The sequence below is a fragment of the Anolis sagrei genome, chromosome 1, assembly GCF_037176765.1.
Source record: "Anolis sagrei isolate rAnoSag1 chromosome 1, rAnoSag1.mat, whole genome shotgun sequence".
Taxonomy (NCBI): domain Eukaryota; kingdom Metazoa; phylum Chordata; class Lepidosauria; order Squamata; family Dactyloidae; genus Anolis; species Anolis sagrei.
In genome coordinates, this window is record NC_090021.1 from 72,856,776 (window position 1) to 72,875,012 (window position 18,237).

The 18,237-nt window shown below is 38.4% G+C and overlaps 1 protein-coding gene across 4 annotated transcripts in view; it reads right to left on the minus strand.

The window, feature by feature from the left end:
• Positions 1-936: 936 nt before the first annotated feature.
• PLEKHG1 (pleckstrin homology and RhoGEF domain containing G1) overlaps positions 937-18,237 on the minus strand; it is a 115,189-nt gene continuing 97,888 nt past the window's right edge. For all 4 annotated transcript variants that reach the window (XM_060753556.2, XM_060753557.2, XM_060753559.2 and 1 more), the window contains 9 exons: positions 17,813-17,899; positions 15,822-15,855; positions 13,136-13,231; positions 11,965-12,003; positions 11,081-11,103; positions 10,056-10,241; positions 8,337-8,444; positions 5,163-6,801; positions 937-4,682 (listed from right to left, as the gene is read on the minus strand). In XM_060753556.2, the coding sequence (XP_060609539.2) occupies positions 3,619-4,682; positions 5,163-6,801; positions 8,337-8,444; positions 10,056-10,241; positions 11,081-11,103; positions 11,965-12,003; positions 13,136-13,231; positions 15,822-15,855; positions 17,813-17,899 (3,276 nt within the window). In that variant the 3' untranslated portion in view covers positions 937-3,618. The remainder of the gene's footprint in view (positions 4,683-5,162; positions 6,802-8,336; positions 8,445-10,055; positions 10,242-11,080; positions 11,104-11,964; positions 12,004-13,135; positions 13,232-15,821; positions 15,856-17,812; positions 17,900-18,237) is intronic.

The window sequence follows — 18,237 nt, forward strand, 5'->3', positions numbered from 1 at the left end:
TGCCCTTTATTCCATCATCCACATGACTTAAAAAGATGTTAAAAAACACTGGGCTGAGGCAGAATCCTGAGGCACCCAACATCAGTACTTTTCACCATGATAATAAAGAAGCTTCGGTGACCACACTTTGGGTCTGGTCTGCCAAATTGTTAAAAATCAACCCTATAGTAGCATTGTCTAGCACGTGATTTACCACATTATTGGCAAGAATATGATATTATTGCAAAATTCATGCAAAATATCATGCAAAATTCCTGCTCCTTGGCAGGGGGTTGGACTGGATGGCCCATGAGATCTCTTCCAACTCTTTGATGCTATGATTCTATATGCTTTGTCAACAGTCTTTCTCTTACCGAAATCAAGTTCTACATCTTCCATCAGTTCTTCCATCATTTCTCTGAGCTACAAATTTGTAAATATAGTATGTCAAAAATGTGAAATTATTTAATTTGTTTTCATCACACCACTCTTAAATGTTTGTAATTATGTTTTATACCATTACCTTGTATGGATAAACTGATTGATCAGTAGTTGATTGGATTGAATATTGGTCTTGATTTCTACCATCCAGGAGAAATTTGGATCCAGGCCTATTGTCTTGTTTTGAATCCATATCTTAAGTTGTTAATATGTTCATAACTTAATATGAGCCACAGCCAAACCTTGAAACTGATCTACTAATGAGAAAAAAAAATGTACACCACACCATAGTGAATCCTTCTGGTGTTGCTCCTTTAAAAACATAGCAGTTTGCAAATTATTTGCTGCAAAAATTAATATTTATTCTTAAGCAGCATGTACAGATTTCTTAAGGTCTGCTATGCCTTAAACTCTGCTTTTAAGCATAACAAAATGGGAAAAGCTTTACTTAAGTGTTCTACATGTACATACATTTTTACATATTCCTTACAAAGTGAGTCATGAAAAAGTGCAACATAGAGATTCTGTCTCTTACTAATAGAATAAATTGCTAACAAACATGTAGAAATCAGTGAAGATGCAGTGTGAATCCATCCTGGATCAATGACTTCATTTTGACCCCTGTACAACACTGCAGTGCAGGTACTATTAACAGATACAGATGTAATATGGTGAATGGATGGTTCAGATAAGCCTTGTTTCAAATGTTGTCCATAAAAGTTACAAAGGAAAAATATAAATCTTCAAAGGAAAAGAGCTGCCATGAAAACAAGTAACAGGGTAACAAAAGGAACGCTATTGCAGTGTGCTTTGTAACATTCTCTCTATTGCAGCCTTATTTTCTGACCCAGTGACTCTAATGTTAACTGTTCTTTCCTTGCTGTGCCCTCATTTTATCCTTTTTATGCTCCCCACTGCTGTGAATGGAATAATGTGTTGAGCAGCACTCAAAAAAGTTAAAAAAAAATCAAATTTGCTTATTATGACAATTGTAGCCTTAAATTTTTTCTTTCTAGAATAGAGAGTACATTGAGAGCAAATAGTCATAAAATAATTGTAATGTCTTTTATATAGAATCTCCAACTGTTTATTTACCAAGTGCACAGGTAAACATCAAGCCCAAGGAATGCTAACATTCTTTTGCTATTTGGCTACATATTTCATAGATTTGTTCTTGTTTTTTCTATTATTTAGGTATATGTACTTTTCTTTATAACTGGTTACAGATTTTTTGGGGGTGGTATGGGGGCAAATTGTAATAGAAGATGATAGAGATTATGCATGGATTAGATGCAAAGTTTGTTTCTCTTTATAATGCTTTGTTTGCCCACAACCTTCTAAAATTGTTATTCCCTTTTATTTTATCAGAACAATTTCCTAGGCTTAGTCGCTTGTCAATTTTTGCTCCTTTCTTCCCAGCAAGGCTAAACGTACCAACATTTTCATCTGATATGGTTTCCTTATATTGCTACATGTTAATAATTGTATTCCACTGGTCTCTATAGATTAAAATTATCTTTTATCAGAATAACTAGTAGTCTGCTACCAGTACAAAGAAACCAACTATCCCTATTGTTGCTGCACTCAAATTACTGTTATTTACATTACTGTACGTTTTATTAAATAAAAATGGTATTTCCTCATTGCATGTACACTTACATATTCCTTATCAGTTTTACTAGACACAGGTTGAATTTCTGTCAGCTCCTCTAGTGTAACCACTTGTATATATAACATGTAGAGTTCAGGGTTAAGTTTTAGTTTCAAATCTCATGAAGTAGTTATTCACAATGTTAAGAAACAAATGCTTTTGTAGTATGCACAGTTACTCAGCAGCTATGAATTCTTAAATATTTCTTTCAGCGCAATTGATTATATGCCTGCTAGTTGGAGGGTTATGTTAAAAAACCATTTGTAAAAGTAACCGTTGGCAGGTGAAAACAAAGGCGAGTTGTGCTTTGTGTTTCAGTGTACTTCTAGATCACCATGAACATAGTTCATCTGAAAACTGGCTAGATATTCAGTGTTATGTTAGACATGCTATTGTTTCAAGTAACACAAGGCAAAACTATGTAGCAGGGATTGTATTGCACCTTAGAAGACTCCCTATTGAACCATTTGAGTTAAACTGTGCAGCTGAGTGCATGAACAATTTTCTGTTCCTTGGCACTATGGAGATCAAGTGCGTGAAGAAGCTATTGAGATCACAGGAGCTTGCTCTACCCCTTCAATAGCGCATGTGCTAGAAACTTCCCCTAGACAACATGACTGGCACCAGTGTGAAGGGTGTTGTGAAAGAAGGTATGAGCAAATGTAGCATTCCCTCTCCAGAGATGGATATTCCTTGTCAACTGGACCAGCCTTAGGGGAGGACAATATTTACAGTGTACAGAGTGAGCCCCCCTCCCCAACTCTTGGTGGTCAATTTCCACATCCAGTACTCAGGAATACTGAACGTCTAAAAAAAATTACCCAGTATATATATCCATGTTATAAATGGGAGATGTTAAGATCTTATAAGCGAACAAATGGAATGTATTTAGCATAAAGTAAAACTCTTTTAAAAGCTTCACATGACCAGAAACCTTTCTGAACGGTGCTTATTAAATTCTAGGTTTATCAAAGCCTGCAAGTCATTTCTCAAACAGGACATAGCAACTTTTCTCAAAAGCTTGAATCAGACAAAAGGTGCTTTTGAATTTTTTTCCTGGTTGATCCCATAATTTCCTATTTGGTCTGTACCACACACACACACACACACACACACACTTTTCAGAGCTAATTGGCCAACTGCAAAAACATGAGAATACGATCCTAACCCTTGTGGTGCCAAATGGCAACATACTAGTAAGATCCTGTTTTACATTGTTTATAAACATGTAAGTATGGTTTTAAAGAAAGCAATCCTGAGAGTATTTTATACAACTACTACTAGTTATTCATGGAACATTTTGCACCTTGGGTCATAATTACCCCATTTAAAAAAAATGTAAAAGTCTGGCTTATTGACTGACCAAAATGTACGCAAAGAAAAGCCAGACATCTGCCTGCAGAAAAAAGCCATTCAGCTACCTGACAGCACAAAAACAGCTAACTTTCCCCGAAGATGGTAGTTTAAAACAACAACATACACTACAATATGTTTTTACAAGTACTGGCTGTCAGCATTAAGGCAAAACAATATGATTTTTTAAAAAATCAAGCAAAGCTACTTGAGCTCAAACACTGAAATTTTTCCCGTAAGGACTGAACAATGTTTTGTTGATTTGGAGATGGCACTCTCCATAGGTAGTCATTCAATTTATCTGCATCACCACATGTGTTCAAGAAAGAATCTGATGTTTTAGTGGGTGGTTGGGATGTATTTTTGCCACTTTGAGCTTCTGAAAGAGAAGAGTTTATCTTTGGATCTGAAAGTTTTGTTTGGTTCTGAAACATCTCTAAATCAGATCCTTCATCTTCAGATTTGATTTCAACATAGTCGTCATCGTCCCCTTCCCCATCATCAGTATCTTTGAAATTAGAAAAATAGTTCTGTCTGGCTATTTGTGCATTTGAGAGCAAGTTTTTATTGACCCTTAGGACTTTTTGGGAGTCCTGCAGAATCATTTCTGTAAAATTCTCTTGGGTCTGTTTTATCCCATCATATGAAGTAAGTCTCGCAGCAGCACCTGAAACAGATTCTTGCTGGTGGTCACAAAGGGAGTTACTGTTTGAATGCAGCTGCTTCTTCTCCATCTCAGTCAGATAATTTATGGAGTCCCCAGACTTTGAGAATACAATTGAAGATGATGACTGTGACCTGTTGTACATTTGCGACTTGGTGCTGCTTTCTCTCCTCCCCAAAGAGTTATAAATATGACTGTGGTGCAAGTTCTCTTTGTTAGGCTGGCTAATAATGGCGCTCCATCTTTGTGCAGGAACACTGAAGTGGCCAGGAGTCTGAAGGGAAGGCACTGAACAGGCTGTTGGCAAATGCCTCCTGTTCTGTTTTGGGGAGTTTATTTTGGAAGGAGAGGTTTTGGAGTTCAGCTGAGGGTCTTCCAGCCAAGGGGAAAAATCAGAGAGCTCTCCATTACTGTACATAGAGTGCAAAAGCCAGTCTTCTGATCTTATGTGTTCAGCACCTAACTGAGATGTTGACACAGGGGAAGAATACCGAACAGTTGATGGTTCCTGAGAACTGCTCTTTTGTGTTTTGGGTGATGTTTCACGGAAAACAATCTGATCGTAGAGTTGGGAATACTCAGCAATTCTGGCACCTGAGAGAAAAAGAAATGTATAATGTATTTTAAAATACACTGTGTATAATAAACCACAATATGAACAATAACTTTCAGGCAATTAAAAACCTTCGGGGAGAAGCCTATCAATATTTACTTATTACAGTATATAAGTAGCAGTCACAGTAAAACTATTGGTAAGTCTGTAATTATGTGTACTTATTTGGTAGTAGTCTATTAAATTGGACTGCATATATTGGAATTGTGTACTTTCCATTGTATTATCTGTATCTATAGTTAAGGAATAGCTTGTGATCCACTGTTTTACCCCACTCATGTAAAATCAAGTATGAGAAAAGTTTTACTCATCTCAAAAGAACAAAGTTGTATGGACTATCTTGTATTTAGGCTAATTTATGAAAATACTGATCTTCTAGTGGATTAAATATGGACAGAAGTTGGAACCAAACTATTCAATATGCTTATTTAAATGGATAAAATAAAAAATGGTGAACATACCAATGGCAGGACCACCTTGCTTATTCTCTTCCAAAATGGCTGCTAAGTCCTTGTGCTTTGATTTCAGAAATTGCTCTTGTTCTGGGCTTTTTACTTTCAGAAGCTGATTTGCCTTTTTAATTTTTTGGCTGTATTGTCTTGCCATCACGATGACCCGGTTTTTTGTTTTATCTGCAGCATCCATTTCATTGTCAACATTCTCAACATTTGCACCACAAAGAAAGCTATTGGCTGTTTCATAAAGGCTATCTACAAAAGCTATCTCAGAGACTGAAGATCTATTCAGACTCATCCGTGAGTTTGCTTTATGTGATACTGCCTCTTCAGGCCTAAGACTGGGATCACTTAACCTGGCTACTTTGATAGGCAAGGTTTTTGGGGAAAAAGGTGTTTCTGACAATGAATTTTCCCCATCTTTATTTATTTTGCAAGTAGTTCCAATAGAAGTGTTATCAATGTCATCTTTGGAGACAGGAAAGGCTGCAAGGACATGATCCCGTGTCTTTTCTTCATTCTTCTTGATGTAATTTTCCAGGTCATTCCAGATTTCATCTACTTCTTCTGATAATTTATCTGCGACAGACTTGTGAGAGTGGGAATCCGAGTTTGAGGAGCTGTCTAACAAACTCAAATAGTCACGATCTAAAGGAACATAATGATATGGGTTTTCATCTTCACTGAAATGGAGGCTTTCTTCAGAAACAAAATTTTGGAGGTGATCACAGCATGCAAAATCTGTTTCCAGACCCAGAAAGCCCCGCTTTTTGGAGCATTTCAGACGATTGCATTTGAAATCTAGCAGAGATGGCTCTGGGAGGACTATGGTATCATAGACATTCTCCTCACTGATCCTTAGATCATGAGAGCTTACAGGTAGAATGTCCTTCCTGGGAATTGTTTCATCTCTCTTAGTAGGAATGAAGATATTGTGTTGAGGTGTGTGTCTTTTCATGAAAGTAATTTCTTCATCTTGTGTCTCATAAAGTGAATCTTTAGCTGATCCTTGTGGAACACGGTCAGACTCCTCCCTCCGAGCCAGGCCCATTAGTTTCAAATCTTCAAAACTTATATTGTCATAGACATGGTCTATGTCATCAATGGTCAGCTCTTCAGAAGATTCAGGGTACACTTGCAGATTATCCATGTCACTTCTAGAACTTTTCATTTCATGCCATGAAGTATTTCGACCAAGGTCACTTTTCCTGTATCTTGAAGCAGATGGAGAAGTTTTACTTTCACCAGCACTGCTGGCCCGTCTCACAACTCTGTGAGAAGCAGAACTGGAAATGTCACTTGTGTGGCTTAGTCCTACATGCCAGCTGCAAGGGCGACCTGATGAGATCCTTTCTTCACATGAGATGGAAGCTAAATTGGATGTAGACTCAGATGGTACAAACATCTGATAATCATCTTCATCCTCCAGATTCTCTTGCAGAGGGTGTCTGCTTGGAAACAACGCCTGCCGAATCTGGTGGTCCGTCCATATATTTCTCACTGCTGATGCTTTCCCAAAGATATTTGCCATGAATGAATTGGTTTGTGGTGTCAACTGTTGGGATGACTGATTATCTCCCCGACGGGAGAATGGGAACTTTGCCTTCACCTGGGACAAGGCTTCATCTGCAGATTCTTGGGAGTTCTATGAGATTTTGAAATGCAATGTATTGTTAGTCTGTGGTCTTACTAGCATTTAGAAACATCAAGAAAAATGCAAAGAGCAAACCCACTTTCCTAAGAATCAGTCCTTATGTCCCCCAAATGAAGTAATACATGCATCAGAAGGGAGTATTAATAAATTCAATGCAGAAGAAAAAAGGATGAAGGGGGAAGCAAACAGAACAGCCAAATTAAGACAGCATACTCTTGGGTCCAGAATGCTGTCTAGTTGTAGGAAGGGAACAGGAAATTGGGTGGGACAGAGTTCACTTCATGCTATAACATTTTGTTGCAGCCTATGCTCATGCATATTGAAACTGATCTCATTTCACTCTGAAACCAAAACCAAAACAGCAATATCTGTGCATAAAAAGGAGGCAACAGCAAACAGGGAGTGGTGATGATAGTGGTTGTAGAACTACAAAAATGATGTCACAGGGAAAAGAGCCTGGAACAGTCAATAAGGGCAAAGCTGATTGTTTGAGGTGTGGGAGATCATGGTGGGATGATGGAATACAGTGCTCAAGAAGAGGATGTGGCTGAGAAGGACTACCGAAAGCAACAACATTTGGCCACCTGTGTATTAATATGGGCTCAAACACAGAGCTTGGGAATGAAATACAGTTGTACAGGTTGAATATCCCTCATCCAAAATTATTCGGGCCAGAAATATTTTGTATTTTTCCAATTTGGAATTCCTGCATATACATAATGAGGTATCTTGGAGATACAAAATTCATGTTTCATATGAGTTTCATACCAGGCGCAGCACTAGCAAAGTGGGTTAAACCGCTAGCTGCAGGAAAGCTCCTCACCAGAAAGTTGGCAGTTTAAAGCCGCGAATCGGGGTGAGTTCCCGCCTGTCAGCTCTAGCTTCTGCCAACCTAGCAGTTCAAAAGCATGCAACATAAGTAAATCAATAGGTACCACCTCAGTGGGAAGAAAAAAGGGCACTCCATGCAGATATGCAGGCAACACAATCTGAGATGTCTATGGACAACAGGATCCTCGGCATGGAAAAATGGAACAAGAGCACCTCCCCATGGCTGGAGTTGAGCATTGCTTCCAGACGATGGAGATGGAAAAAGGGGAAAGTCTTTACCTTTGTCTGTGTTGTATGTCTGTGTGTAAAAGGCAATGAATGTTTGCCTCATATGTGTATTGTAATCCGCTCTGAGTCCCTCAGGGGAGATAAAGCGGATTATAAATAAAGTGCATTATTATTATTATTATTATTATTATTATTATTATCTTACACACATAGCCTGAAGATAATGTTATACTTAATATTTTTAATATTTTTTGCATAAATTAAAGTTCGTGTACATTGAACTATTAGCCACCACACAAGGACAATTTTGGAGGATTTTGTATGATCACTGTGGAAGCCTACAAGAGTAACAACTCCCTCTTAAATAAGCTGCAACCTTCCCTCCACCATTTAACTCTCTCTTAGTGCATGCAATTTTAACATCAAAAATCAGTTCATCTTAATGACTGTATAATTTTTGTAATTACCTGGGTATCACATCTACTGAGATTAACACTTCTTCGTTTCTCAAAATTTTCAGCAACATGACTGTTCAATCTTTTGCGGCCTCCTTTTTGTTTCTGTTGTGAATTTTGCTGCATGAAATAGAAGAAAGAGAAATGGTTATACGATGACACACAGACATTTTTTAAAAAAGGGCCTCAGCCAAAGCCAAGTCTGAAAAATATCAGAGTTCAACAAGTAGATTATGATTTTCAATGGAAAGCACTCTTTTGTGGTGTCTTTTAAGCTGACAACATCAGCATACAACATCAGAGAAGACAAAGGACGGAGGATTTGCTTAGTACAGGATAGATTGCCAGCTGTAGGAAGAGTTTTCTGAAGGGCATGGTTTTATAATAGGGTTGGCAGGTCTTAGTGCCTGGTCCCTCCAGTCCTCAGGATGAGGTGAGGAAACTCACAGATTCAATCAACCACATAACCCACATAGTATAAAACATAGTATTTGCAAGCTGGGATCTGCGAAATGACAGGAGGAATGGATTTGTACTGAGCATAGGGCTCAATACGAATCTATTGTTTTCCACCATTTCAGAGATTCTCAAGTCCTTCTCCAGACTTGGGGCGGCTTACATGGGGCCAAGCCCAAGGCAGAATACAAATTAAAAACAAAGCAATAACAATTAAGACGGCGTAAAACAGCGTAACAATAATAGCTAGCAACAACAATAACAGCAGATTAATTTTCGAGGGGGGGGGGGGAAGAAAGCCACTATGTGAGCTAGTTAAAGGATAAGGTGGTTTAGTAAGGTGGATAACAACATATAATGGCATAGGAAATATCATGGAAACAGAGCAAATTAACAGAATCAGAAACAATTCATTTAATATAATATAGGACATCAGATTAAATGACGATTCAGGTCATGATACAGGCCGTTTGTCACAGGAGTCATCAATTGAAAGCACGACAAAATATCCATGTCTTTAATTCCTTACGGAATGTGGGTAGGGAGGGTGCCTGCCTAATCTCCCTGGGGAGGGAGTTCCAGAGACGGGGGGCCACCACCAAGAATGCCCTCTCCCTTTTCCCCACCAACCGTGCCTGAGACGGGGACGGGAGCGAGAGAAGAGAATCCCTGGAAGATCTTAAGGACCGCTTGGGGTCGTAAGGGAGGAGGCGGTTGCGCAGATAGGCAGGTCCTGAACCGTTTAGAGTTTCATAGGTGATAACCTGCACCTTGTATTGGGACCGGAAACTTATTGGCAGCCAGTGGAGCTGTTTAAACAAGAGGGTTGACCGTTTCCTGTAACTTGCTCCAGTTAACAATCTGGCCGCCGACCTTTGCACCAGATGTAGTTTCCAAACCGTCTTCAAGGGCAGCCCTACGTAGAGTGCATTACAGTAGTCTAATCTTGAGGTAACTAAAACCATGGTCAAGTCAGACTTCTCGAGGTACTGGCGCACAAGTTTTAACTGTGCAAAGGCCCTCCCGGCCACCGCCGACACCTGAGCATCAAGTGTCAGCTCTGAATCCAGGAGGACCCCCAGACTGTGGACCTGTGTCTTCAGGGGGGAGTGTAACCCCGTCAAACACAGGTTACCACCCTATACCCCATTCGGCTGAGCGACTGACCTGGGGTACCTCTGTCTTGTCAGGATTCAATTTCAACCTGTTAGCCCTCATCCAGCCTAGACATAAATGTATCTATTATTTATATCCTTCCCACCAAACCAAGGGTACCTGTTCAGTCTCTTCCTCATCATCAGCATCAGTCTGATCCGTAGTAATGGCGAGGGCATTATCCTCCTGATCACTGCTGTAGGCTGCCTCTTTGGAATCCACTGCTTTGTAATTCAATGAAACCTTTTTCCTGGGACTAAGGAGGGCTTCAGCCTGAGACAACAGGGCTTCTTCAATGCTGATCCGCTTGGAAGGGAAATAGAAATATGGTCATTCATGCATTTATTCAAAAGAGTAAATCTCACTTTAAGGCATGGGTGGGGAAAATGGGCCAGATCTAAACAGTGGAGCCTTATTTGATGGCTGCTGAAGAAATAGCAAAGTTTGAATTCAGGAGGACAGAAGCAGCAATATGTCTTAGCCTACAGCTCAGGGCCAGCCAATGAATTGATCAAGAACATGCATTGTATTGTGTTTTGATCCAGAACCCTTAATTTTATTGAAGTCTGCACAAGGGAACAATATTGTGTGTGTGTCTGTGTGAATGTGTACTATGTGACACACACACACACAACCCCTTGTACATGAAAATATTTTATTTTATTCCTTCAGTTGTTATTTCCATATACGTTTTACACAAAAAAAAAGGCAAGAATATGAAAGCCACCAGATGGCAGTCACAGACAGGAATTGTAACTGTAAAAACCAAAGTAAAACTGTTAGAACAGTTTGAATATACCTTATCTGAAATGCAAGGGATCAGATGTGTTTTGGCTTTTGGCTTTTTCAGATTTTGAATATCTGTATTGCATTTAAGTACACATTTTGGAGATGGGATCGAAGTTTAAGCACAAAAATCATTTATGTTTAGTGTATACCTCACATAGCCTGAAGGTAATTTTATTAGCTTTATGCATGAAGCAAAATGTGCATAAACTGAACCATCACAAAGTAATAGCTTTTGGGGTATTTCGGATTTTGGATTTCCAGAAAGGGATGTTCACTTTGTACTATTCAATATTCCAGATCTAAGGCACTGTAATCAACTGACAGAGGCATCAATGAGACAAAATGATATAGCTTACCTTTTGAATGCCTGTATCCATTTCTGAAATTGAGAAGGTGAAAACAAGAACTCTTAAGTGTCATTTATTAAAAATACGATATTGTGCAAGTATGCTGACACTGTACACTGGCATTGTGAATAACTACTTCATGAGATTTGAAACTCAAACTTAACCCCAAAGAGCTGTTTCCTTTACAATTAAAATGTAATATGCACCCTTTGACACATATACATTATAACTAAGTGCCTTTAAAGTTCAAGCATACATATGGGGATGTGGGAATGTCTCTGAAAATTTGTCGTGGCTCTTCACTGAACTTCTGAGGTAGAAGGCAACATCAGAAAAAGGTACAGATCACCAGGAATCAAGTAGAGGGTATGACCGATGATCACCAATCTCAAAAGATATTAGAAAAAGTCTGGTGAAACTGTGGTCCTGTAGTTGAAAAACTACTTCCATGTCTGGGGATTACTGGAACTGAAGTCCAAGATCATGTGACCAGTCACAAGGTTTACCAACTCTGCAATCACCACTATCATGGTTGTTACTTCATTCAAACCCACTATGGGGACACAAGGTGGCATACAAAGGTTAAAAATCCAACAGTAAATCTGGAGGAAAAGAAGGTAAGATGTAAGCCACCTTTAAGTTCACTTGAGACAGGGCAGGATATACATATTCAAATGTTCAGATAAAATCATCAAGCAATAAGTGACGAGGCTGCATTTCAGCATATCCCTTTCTGTCCTCAAATAGTGGCATTTATCTTTGCTTGCTTCCATGGCTTGCTTTCAGTGCAATTTTAACAACATAGGTTTAAGACTACACAAAAGCCTGCCAGATGGCGTTTTAATTCTTATTGTTAATTAAAACTTTTATATTTTAGTAATCTTTTAACTTACCACTTGATTTTATAATTTTATGTGATCTGGACGAAGGTTCTAAGGGGAGAACAAACAGTTGTTTGTTTAGTATATTTTATACTTTGTAACCCAATGATGATATTAAAAACAAGATAAACAGCAGCACAGGGATGGAGTAATACTTCAATCCAGTTCATGTTTTAATCAGATGTTAACAGAATATTTGAATATAGGAAAGGTGACAATATTTTGTCCTTCCAATTGGGAATGGGTAAGCATGTAAGTCCTTTTTTAAAAAAGCATCATGCATAATTTGTAAAATTCAAATGTGGGAGAAAATGAAACTGCAGTATAAATGAGGGTTGGAGATTGGGTAGTTTTCCAGATTAGAGCTCTTCAAGTTCCAGCAGCCCTATCCAAAGATAAAAAGGCAACTGCTGGGAGCTGCAGTCCAAAAGCTTTTGGAGGGTGATATGACACACTTCTTGGAGGAGATAAGTCAACCACAATCAGTAGCTGGCACAGAAGCAGGAACTTGAAATTCTGCAATCTCTGCAGTGCAGAATTTCCTTGACCAACCATCAGAACCGTTGTCAAAGGCTTTCATGGTCAGAATCACCAGGTTGCTGTGAGTTTTCCGGGCTGCATGGCCATGTTCCAGAAGCATTCTCTCCTGATGTTTCACCCACATCTATGGCAGGCATCCTCAGATGAGGTGGTAATAAGCCAGTCTTTGAGGCTGCAATGCCATTCAATGCTAATCAAGGTGGTCAATAGCAACATTCATACTTGGCTCAAGCAGACAAGAGTTCTTTCTCCCACCCTGGACATTCCACAGATACATAAACTTCACTTGCCTAGTTTCCAACCAACTTCACAATCTCTGAGGATGCCTGACATAGATGTGGGCAAAACATCAGGAGAGAATGCTTCTGGAACATGGCCATACAGCCAGGAAAATTTACAGCAACCCATCAGAACCATGTTTGATTGTCAACACTGATGTGTGTATGATCACATCAAGACCAAGCAAATAGGGTTTGCTGCTAGAGTTGATATCAGGGGTCCGGTCTCCAGATGGTTTTGGCTTTCAATTGCCCAAATCACTAGTAAGCATAGCAAAAGATGAAGGACTATAAGAGTCTCAATGACAAACATTTGCTATGGTTTATAACCATAGCATATGGACAGCGGCAATATGTTTTATTACCTGACTTCCGTCTCACTCTCTGCTGGGTCATGCCTTCTTTAGACTTGCTTGATGCTTTCAACTCTCCTTCTGTAGCAAAATGGAATCCTGGGTGATCTTTTACAAAGTAGAAAGATTATATTTAATTATTACTTGGCACATCAGATCTGCCATTCCCCAAGAGTTTGTCATAGTGAAGCATTTACAGAAAACAAAACTCAGACAATGTCTATATAGATCAGAGCAGCCTTACTTAGTAATGGCTGAGATAATTTGAGAACAGATTCAGCCCCCTCACTGTCCTCAAAAGCTCTCTTTGATTTTAGTTCATATCAAATGATCTAAACATTTAAAAACTTGGCAGCTGCTTAGAGTACCAAAACTCCAGAGATGCCCCTCTCATCTAAATAAATGGCCTGAAGACCAATTCCCAACATTTTCAGATAAAGCATTCATAGGCAATTTAGCAGATCTTATAAAGATTAAGAAATAGAAATATATAATCATGAATAACCAGTTTTGTCCCTGGTTGTGGTTGCCATTCACTCATAGGGAAGGTAAAACATCACACGCAGAGACAGAGCAAAATGTGGCTCAAACCATCTTGCCAACTTTACTGAGTGCAAAATTAGTTTGAATTTATTGCAATGCTCAAGTAAACACATCACTGATTTTTCTCAGCAGAATTTGTGTACAGAGATTTGTCTTTGCCTTCCTTTGAAGCTGAGTGACTTGCCCAAGGACACCTAGTGGGTTTCTATAGTCAAATGGGGTTTCAACTGGATACTCTGGTCTCCAGTTACGACACTCAAACCACTAAGCCAGGTTGGTTCTCTTATTTGGCACAGCCAATTTTTATCTAGTTCTTCTCTTACAATCTGTAAAAAATAAAACCCCAATTCTTCCTGTTAATGTATTCCTATATTATAAAAATGATTTCCCTTCCTTGTCATGCATATCCTTATAATTCCATTAGTTTTCAGTAATGTTAAATAATAGTACTGTTTTAAAGACTCTTATTTTTACATTAGCTACAATGTAGTCCTTCATGCTTGATACAGCATGATGATGCAATTATATTAGAACACTGCAGCAGATCATGTTGGCATCAGTGGGACAGTGGTGCATTGTCTCTTTGGAAAAAAGAAGACCAGGGCAAAGTCTATTACGATGGTATTGATAAATGGAGTAAACAACCCTCAGTCATTTCCTGAAGGGTACAGCCAGCAGGTATAATAATGAATATCTGTTAAGCACTCCTAGTAACAAAACACAGAATGCTCTTTGTTCCATTGGCCTATTATGAATAATAATCTTTGGTATACCACCAATATTAGTTGTAGAAAGTGTTTACTTGACCAAATTAAACTAATGCCAACAGTACTACTAATAAATAAACAATGACATTTATGGACATAATGGTCAATAAAATACATTTAGGAAATGAGGCTCAGCTTTCTGTTGTAATGTGTGGGAAGGAAATAACCATTCAGAACACACAAATGCAGGATTATATAAAGTGAATGAATAAAAGTTACACCCTGTGGCAGGTGATTCCTTTATAACTTATGTTCCCATACAATTCTAATGCATGCCTTAAGGTTCTGCCTATCAGAAAGGCTTTTAAAATAGGTTTAACTTCTTTCAATATTCTAATAAAATAATTATCAATGTTGAAATATGGAAAATGCTTGGAATCAGAGTCAAAGGGTTGGCAGAGATCCAAGGGCCAATCAGTCCAACCCTCTGCCATGCAGAAGCACACAATCAAATCACTCCCAAATGATGGCTATCCAGCCTCTGTTTCTGTTTATCATCTGCTGGCTTACTTTTTTTAAACTTTGTAAATGTATTTCTAGAGTTTCTATTTGCATGGATAATGGGAAAATATCTAGCTCAAAAATAGTCCCTATTTTCTCAAAGTTATGAATAAATGAGTCTTGGGCAAAAAGAACAAAAGCAAAAGGTACAGACTTCCCAGAACCTAATTCAATTCTGGAGAGGATGGTATTTATAGTGTTCACACATAATAGCTATGTAAGAACTATTTGTACCATGAATAGACAATATTGGATGTGTGTCTAATTTCTTCAGTTGTGCTTTTCATTATTAACCACCATCATCCATAACAATGATTTTTCCCATTCTCCATTACCATACATTGATGCTCTGTAACTATGGATGTAGAGCTAATCCAATTTGAGACCACTTTATCTAGCACAGCTCCATGTTATTAGATTCTAGGATTTGTAGTTCGGTGAAGTACCAGCATTCTTTGGGTGAGGGCTAAAGACTGTAATACTAGAACTCCGTGATTGCATAGCCTTTTGCTATGAAAAGATAAAGTGGTCAGACTGAATTAATTCTATGGTAATGTACCCCATGTCTTAAAAATCATATGGAGCTGCTACAAGCAAAGACCAAAGGTTTGGAGAAAGAAAGAAAAAACAATGTAAGGTAACATTATTATCACAACATAAAAAGCAAAGGTAGGTGCAAATGCACAAGGCTATGGTCATGTTTTCAAGATCTTCCTATCTTTTAATCAATGAAGATGCCAAAACTTAATACTAAGGGATGATATCATTTTATGACTATCCAGCCACTTTGAGGTTTCATCTAGCTCACATATTTTCATCTCATGCTATTTTTATCCCTTACCTTTAAAACATTAAAAAGACAAATTGTATAAACAAAACATACTTACGCATGGCATCCATTTCAAGAATTGCTTGCTTGGCCTGAAAAAACAAAAACAAAACAGATACATTAACTATTTGAAGGCCAAAGATCTAATGCATATGACCAATTGCAGAACTAAATTTTTCACTTTGGGTAGAACCAGAGATCATGTTTCTACCCGTCGCAGGCTTATTTATGGTCTGGTAATAAAAATACATATTTTTAAAAGAAAAGGAACATTTACTGTGGGGAAGCTGGAGAGGGAAGAAACTGTTAAGTACCCATCCCCTTATCCACAGATTCGTCTTAAGACCTATGTGCAATTTCAACAGAATTCCTAGCTCAAAGTCATAACTCAACTTTCTCAAGGAACACTGAAGAAAGTATTGCAATCCAAGATCTCAAGTTGGAATATGTTGCTTCTTCCAAAGCACTTGAAATTTGAGTATGGACAGAGTTGTTATGCAAGCAGTCTTCCCTTGTTGTCATGGGTGCTTGCATTGGGAAACTGGTGAATTCTGCAAGGGCTTCATATATTCATCAGACCACCTTCACATGGAAAAAGCACTTTGATATACTCTTCCCCCTCCATTTTCAGCTGAAAGTGAAGAGCATTCAGGACCAGTTGCTAATGGCAACAACATTTTAGAGTACAACTAATTCATATTATGGGGTCACAGTGCCGCTAAGTTGCAGTATTTGCTGACCAGAAGGTTGGCCATTTGAATCCTCAAGGCAGGGTGAGCTTCCATTGTTAGCCCTAGCCTCTGACAACCTAGCAGTTCAAAACATGCAAATGTGAGTAGATCAATAGGCACTGCTTCAGTGGGAAGGTAATGGCACTCCATGCAGTCATGCCAGCCACATGACTTAGGAGGCATCTACAGACAATGCCAGGTCTTTGGCTTAGAAATTGAGATGAACACACCACCCCCCAGAGTCAGACCCAACTAGACTTAATGACAAGGGGAAACCTTTACCTTTACTTAATTTATATCACAATGACAAGCTAAATATATATTATGATGGCACTCCCCTCTGCAGTCCTTACAACCCTTGAGTGCCACCCCTAAAAAGGGATTCTGCTATGAGGGCTCTAGTGGATATCTGAAGTCTTTCCAAAAATATGAGTTTTCCTTTTTATCAATTTCTCCAGAATATTTACAGAAATATAGAGAAAAAAACCCCTCAGATCATATCTATAACAAGGCAATGACCAAGATAATATACAATATGCATGCATGATTAGGAGTTGCTGCTCAGCCATTTTCCACTAGGTGTCGCATAGGAACATTTGAAAATAGCAATTTGAAGACTAAGGACCAGGAAATAATTTAGGATCTACCTATATGGAGTAAAATCCTGGCTCAGTTATGGATTCATTGTTTCCCTTTTAATGAAGTACAGCTGAGGCATCTTCTGCAGAGTCCATTGCAAACACTACACAATTAATTATATAAATATCAACAACAGCCACTGCATTATATTCAGGAAAAATAAAATTGGGCCCCAACATTGAATGAAGGGGGTCTACAGTTTAAGAAGCACTTGACTAGGGAAGGGTCAGTAGTACGTGGTTTGCATACAAACAGCACCAAATTCAAATTGTGACGAAAGTGTGAGATTGTAAGCCATATTGAGTTCGTCCTGTTTGAAACCCTATAAAGTTACTGCCTGTTGGTGTACATGGAGTGAAACTGGATAGATGAATGGTCTGAATGAGTTGAGAGGAATTGTTTTCCTCTATTGTTATGACAATTGATTTGCCAGCATATAAATTCCAAGAACTTTTTACATTTGCTCACAAAGTAGGCAGAAAAATCAGCCTGTAAGAGTACTTGTATAAAATCTGGGAAACAATTTCAAAATGCAGCTTGGATTCAACTGAACTTTATCAATGTGCTATTTGTCATTATGTCACTACACATATGTAGCTATCCGAAAAGCAGAGATTGGAAGGGAGAGGACGAGAGAGTGAGCAAGAACACAATAAAATAAATGTTTGAGTTGGTTTACCTTGGCTGGGATTTTGGCAGGGTGGTTTTCCAGGATTAATCTCTTCAGATGAAGAATCCAGAGGCGTTTCTCTTGCTGTGATTTAGCCTGTTGCAAGATTACAAGAACGCACACAAAATGAGGAAAGAAATAGATTGATTACAGTTAGATTAAGAACACAAATAAGGAATAAAGGGAAAGGAATTTGTCATTATTAGGAAGGATCTAACTTCTCCATGGAAGATATGGGTCAGGACACCACAACACCATTACACCCCTGTAAGATAGTACATTCTTTATCTCTGAATACTTTTCTTTGCCTATTGTTTTTCAAATGTTCATGTCAAAGGGGCCTTTCAAAATAGCTCACAACACTTTTAACTATAAGAAGCTAAACAACAATAAAAAACCAATGTTTTCAATAATGTGATAATAATGTGTTTGAG